Source organism: Alexandromys fortis, unplaced genomic scaffold (genome assembly GCF_014885135.2).
Source record: "Alexandromys fortis isolate MF-2015 unplaced genomic scaffold, M_Fortis_MF-2015_v1.1 scaffold_351, whole genome shotgun sequence".
Lineage (NCBI taxonomy): Eukaryota > Metazoa > Chordata > Mammalia > Rodentia > Cricetidae > Alexandromys > Alexandromys fortis.
In genome coordinates, this window is record NW_026068251.1 from 369116 (window position 1) to 375189 (window position 6074).

Consider the following 6074-nt stretch of genomic DNA (forward strand, 5'->3'; position numbering starts at 1 on the left):
GAGAGAGAGAGAGAGAGAGAGAGAGAGAGAGAGAGAGAGAGAGAGAGAGAAGATGGGCAAGGCGCACCTTTTAAAAGGGAACATAGTGCATGTGCATAGGAGGTGCTCTTAGTGGCTGCGGATGAAGACCTAGCTTGTCAGGACACCAAGTATAGGCCAGTACATCTGAATACTAACTGCCACCCCTTCACCAATCCCTCCAAATACCTCCATTCTGAGCTACTGTCTCATCCCTCTTTACCTTCCTGGCCTCTTTGTTCTGCCCCACAGGTGAGCAGGTCTGGGTGATCAGTGAACCCTATACATGAGAAAGAGACTCTTCAGGAAGCACCTGGATTTCTAACACAGTACTGTACTCAGTGGATGAAGAGAGGAATCTAGAAGTGTTCCCCCAATTGTCAGGCAGGGTCAGAATACTGAGAACATTTAGGAATCATTTTCAGTTATTGTGACTTGAATCCCACTTCCAGTCACAGACAGTCAAATCTCAGCTGCAGAAATGGAACGGAAAGATTGGGATGAGAATATCACACACTAGTGACATCCTGAGTTTATCATAAACCCAAGATGATAGAAGTCACAGCTCTCAAAGGCACAAGTGCTTTCAGAGTAAGAGAAAGACACTCTGAAGGAGAGCACTCTGAGGAGGAGCAAGGGAGACTGCATGCAAGCAATTCTTACCCACAGCAATCAGACTGCTGCAATTCTGCAACATCAAGTCTCTGAACAAAGCTCCCTGAGCAGGTTCAGGCACTGCCTCTCCTCCTGGGAGAAGTTCACAGTCACACCACTGGCTGTCAACAGACCACAAAATAAAAAACAACAGTTTGAACAGTTGTTCCAGAGCACAACTTTAATCTTAGCACTAGGGAGACAGAGGAGGGTGGAATTCTGTGTTTTCCAGGCCAGCTTGGTCTACTTGGTGAGTTTAGTCCAGACACAGCAACACATGAATACAGGACTCAAACACAGCAAACACAGGAATCAAAAAATAACAGCTTGATTTTGAGCCCATGGACTGAGTGTTTTTCTTTGACCAGGAAGACAAAAGATTTCTCTAGATATTTTTTTCTGATATAGATGAGTTATTGTAATTATTTGAAAGATGCTTTCTTTATTATGTTATACCATAATATTTTTCATTGCTTTTCCTTTTTTTCCTCCTGATACAGGTTTAATCTGTGTAGGTTCGGCTGTCCTGAAACTCCCTCAGTGGACCAGAGTGGGAAGGAATTCTCAGCTCCCAAATGCTGGGATTAAATGGTTGTGCCAACACCACTACCACGTGGCTTATAACACCTTTTCTAGCTGTGGAAATACTGTGATCTGTAACATAAAATAGCATGCTGTTCTTTCCCGGCTCTAAGTTGCACATTAAGAACTCAGTAGAAAAACACACATTTCTTTTTTTGAAACAGGGTCTCACCATGATACTCTGGCTGTCCTAGAACTCATTAGGTAGACTAGGTTGGCCTCAAACTCACTGAGAACCACCTGCCTCTGCCTTCCCAGAGGTGGGATTAATGATGTAAATCACCAAATCTTTCAAAGATTCTTTTAAAAGCAATCTATTTATATGACAAAGTGTCAGACGAAAATTTAATAATGGACAAAATGTTTTCTTTTAAATGTTAATGTTTTCAATCATATCCATGGAACTCGCAAAATAATATAATTTCGGATTAAATTCCTTATCCTGACGTTCATTTCATAACAAATATATAAAAGGTCTCTGTGAGTCAAAATCCCTAGTTCTATGTGCCATTCTCTTTAATAGCTAAGAGATTTAGCAAGAAAGTTGGCGTGGAGGAATGTAAATTTGAAGAGTTTTTTTCTTTCCAACACACAAAGAGAACCGACCGTCTTTGCAAACAAAACACATAAATTTAAATGTTCTAGTAGGTCATTTTTATGAGATTATTTTGGCACTCAGACCAATGAAAAATATCAGGATCGTTCGAGTTTAAGTGAGCTAAAATTTACCGACGACGGTAAGACATCCACAGCCGTCTTATGAGCAGCAGAGAAACTGCTTGCCCCTGGTCCCTTCCCGCGGCTCCTCTGAACCTCCTGGGAGGTTCCAGGGTTGCCGCGCTGCTGTCCGGTCACTTTCCCAAGCCGCCTTGTGCTGCGACTGAGGCTCCGGAGATTTCAGATCCTGAAATACCTGCCAGGGTCTCCCTCACCCAGTTCCGGACCACGCAGCTTCCCACAGTGCAAGGCCCAGAGCACCAACAGGGAAGCAGCATTAGGCACTTCCGGCTTTGGCTCCTCAGTCCACTTCCGGGTCCTCTCCCTCACTAGTTTCCCAGCTTCTGTTGGTGTCACTCCTCTAACTCCTCCCACTTGTCCATCATTCCACCTGTACTCACCCAAATAAACTCTAGCACCCTCCCAACTGCTGTTCCTATTAGAGAGTCTCCGCCCATTGAACCGCCCCGCCCACTCCGTCTCAGGCCGCCTTCCACACAGCTCCAGCTGTCAGGCTGCCCTGCACCCGCTCTGCACAGCTCCCCACATGCTTCGATGCTTGCTGCCAGAACTGGATCTAGGGAGACGTTGCACTCAGGTACCTGACCCCCATAGTGAGTTCTGAAACCTGCAGTTAAAAGACAGGCAGCCTAACCTCGGCTTGACTCCCAGCCTCCGGGACTGAGCTCCTTCTGCGCTCTTCTGCTCTAACCACTAGATAATGGTTTTGTGATTTTGGTAACTCAGAAACACATTACGCTTCTGTGACTCACACTAAAGGTGCTTTTTAGATAAAATATGGAATTTTTTTTTAAAAAAATGCAATGGTGAATTCAGAGAATATTGCGTCTCTGATGCATAATAAAAGGAAGGTATTTGGTACCAGCCCTACAAAAGTCAGTGGCTCTGGGAACATTGAGGACAAGGAAAGGGACTTATCAGGGAAAGATGAGGAAGGCTAAGACATGCCATTCTCTAGACTCCATACAGCTGTTGTAATCAGTAACCAACACAACTGTACTTACGTGCGTTGACCTCACCCTAAACCACAATCAGTCTAGGAAAGGGAAAGGCTCACAGGACCCACTCTTTACCTCTCAAATGGTGGCTCTGGGTGGATTGTAGGAAAAGATTCATTGCCTTTAGCTGTCTGTAGTCCTCTGCTGAACCCACCAGACTCCAACACAGCTCCAAACCCACAGTCCACAGTCTCCCTGAAGTCCCTGGTTAATCACAGTTGGTCCCAAGCAAAATGAATAGAGAGAAACATAATAGGGAAATTTGTTGGAATTGTAGACCAGGATAGTGCAGAGGTAGGAGTGTGAATGGGCAGTCTTTGAGGTGTGCATGCACAAACAGAAACAGAATGCAGAATGTGTGCATATACATACATTGGTGTGTGAGTATAAAAAAGCTAATAATAGATTTTTTTTTTTTTACAACGGAGTTTCTCTGTGTAACCCTGGTAGTACCGGAACTAGCTTGCTTCTTTCTTTCTTTCTTTCTTTCTTTCTTTCTTTCTTTCTTTCTTCTTTTCTTTTTTTTTCCTTCCTTCCTTCCTTTTTCTTTTTCCTTTTTTTGAGACAGGTTTCTCTCTAGCTTTGTAGCCTTCGTGGAACTAGATCTTGTAGACCAGGATGGCCTCAAACTCCCAGAGATCTGCTTGCCTCTGCCCCCTGAGTGCTGGTATTAAAGATGTGAGCCACCACTGTATGGTGATCAGAATTTTTAAAAAAATAGATGTATGAATCTGTAGTTTCTTTTTGGTTGTATCGTTTTCTGGTGGTTTTACATATTTATTTATCTATCTATTTATTCATCATTTTTTCTCAAGATAGGGTTTCTCTGTGTAACAGCCCTGGCTCATCTGGAACTCACTTTGATGTCAAGGCTGGCCTCAAACTCGCTGAGATCCACCCACCTCTACCTCTACAATACAGCAGGTACTAAGATGCTCAGTTCGTTATCTGGTGTAACACCACCTAGTATTTAGAGTCAAGAAGTCTTCCTTTCTTGTCAAGAAGTATTTTGAGTAGCAGCTTTGCTGTTAGTTTTTCTCTGCAGTTCTGATAGAATCCTGTCAGTCTAGGCAGTCTAGGCAGAGGTTGTTTAAAGGTGGCAATTTATAACTGCTTTATTTTCATTACTTCTTATAGTTATGTTTACCTTATTTATTTCACATAGTTTAAATTTGGTATGTTACAGTTTTTTATTTCAATTAGAGTTTCCAATTTAGTGTAAGAGAAGTCTTTCAATAAACAAGAGATCCAGTTGATCACACACTTCTGTCAAGTAGACTGTGCCTTGGGTAATTGTCAAGACATGATAACAGGACAGGTCATAATGAAACACACCTTTAATCCTAGCACTTGGGAGGCAGAGGCATAGGCATGTAGATCTATGTGAGTTTAAGATAAGCCTGGTCTACAGAATGAGTTCCAGGTCAGAAAACACAACACAGCAGAACCATGGTTCCAAAAACCACAAAGGAGAAAAACCTGATAAAGAAAAGTTATGTAAAGTTTGGCAAGGCCAAGCAAGCCATTTAACCAGCACTCAGGAGGCATGAGCAAGGGGAACTCGAGTTCAAGGCCAACCAGATCTACATATTGAATCTCAGATGGCTATAAATAGAGACCTTATCTCAAAATAATTAAATTGATCCCTGAGGAATAATCTGAGCCTGTGTTTGTGCCATCTTTTCTGGCCACTCTTTGTTCTAGTTGCAGATTTCGGGTTTTGATGTCCTTTCCAGCAGAGGATTCTGATTTGTGAGTTTACACCTAAATAAATAACCATCTATTTCTCAATTCTGAGCTAGTGTGGGATTTCTTTTAAGCAACCATCTTTAACCAAGAGGAACAAAAAATATTTTATACCTGTCAAGGAAATGTTAATCTTACATGCTGCCCTAGATTCAACCTCAATCATCAGGAATGGAAATGATAAAAATTTTGGTATAGTTGTGGGGGAAAGGAGTTCATACGCTGCTGTGGAGTGAGAACTAGAGAATCAATTTTTGAAATTAGTTCAATGTCTCCCCCAACAATAAATGAATAAATGAAAAGAACTATAGTGTGGCACAAAGCACTGATGTGTGACACTATTCCTGTAAAAACAATGACCACATCTTTTTATTACAGATAAGGAGGAACCAATGACAAGGGTACTCAAAGGAATGAAATTTAGCAGATGGATGTGTTATACTTTGCAGAATTAGGAAATTAATATATGTACACCACACAATTGACAATTATTTAGGTTTTCAGTGAGCAACTGCTTTAAGCTCAGAAAAGGCTGATTTGGTAATCACATATTTATTAGAAGTTTTGGCCATCATGGGTATACCTGCACAAATAAAGACAGATAATGGTCCAGCATATGTCTCTAAGAAAATGGAACAGTTTTTTTTTTTTTTTTGCTTACTACAATAGTAAGTATATTACAGATATACCACACAATCCTACAGGTCAGGCAGTTGTAGAAAGATGAAATTGAACTATAAAGGATATGTTAAACAAACAGAAAGGGATAGAAAATACCCCCAGAAATAAATTACTTAATGCTTTATTAACTTTGAATTTTCTTAATGCTAATGAGAAAGGGACAACAGCAGCAGATAGACATTGGAGAATAGAAAGGTCTTCTGAAGTAAATCAGCCAGTTTATTTCAAGGATGTTCTGACCTCACAATGGAAGCCAGGAGATGTGCTGTTGGGGAAGGTGTTTTGGTCTTGTTTCCACAGGAGAAGAAAAACTATGGATACCATCAAAATTAACAAAGATTTGGTTTGAAAAGGAAAAACCTCCTGAAAAAGAGAAATGACAACTCATCCACAGAGGTAACAACCATACAAATGGAAAGGAAACCTCATAAGGGTTGGGGAAGGGTTCTGTTCTTGTCTTTGCAGAAAAATATACATCTTCAAATATTCAAAAGACCCTGGATATTTGAATGCTGATAGATGAAAAAAATAACTACCCATGAAGAATCATCGATAAAAAGGAACATGATTTATAATGTCAGGTGACTGATACACATACATTTAAACATATATATGTATAAATACACATATATGTGTGTATGCATATATATATGAATA

General features: G+C 40.8%; 2 protein-coding genes and 1 pseudogene across 2 annotated transcripts in view; all 3 read right to left on the reverse strand.

The window, feature by feature from the left end:
- LOC126494181 (zinc finger protein 54-like) overlaps nucleotides 1-6074 on the reverse strand; it is a 116521-nt pseudogene that overhangs the window by 71773 nt on the left and 38674 nt on the right.
- The window catches only part of LOC126494190 (zinc finger protein 54-like), a 70947-nt gene that overhangs the window by 26270 nt on the left and 38603 nt on the right, over nucleotides 1-6074 (reverse strand). The gene's annotated exons all lie outside the window — the stretch shown is intronic.
- Nucleotides 1-6074, reverse strand: part of LOC126494169 (zinc finger protein 283-like) — a 29141-nt gene that overhangs the window by 9421 nt on the left and 13646 nt on the right. Inside the window, exons 5-6 of the mRNA XM_050131405.1 lie at nucleotides 2168-2362; nucleotides 682-794 (exon numbers count right to left, since the gene is read on the reverse strand). Coding sequence (XP_049987362.1) covers nucleotides 682-794; nucleotides 2168-2362 — 308 coding nt within the window. The remainder of the gene's footprint in view (nucleotides 1-681; nucleotides 795-2167; nucleotides 2363-6074) is intronic.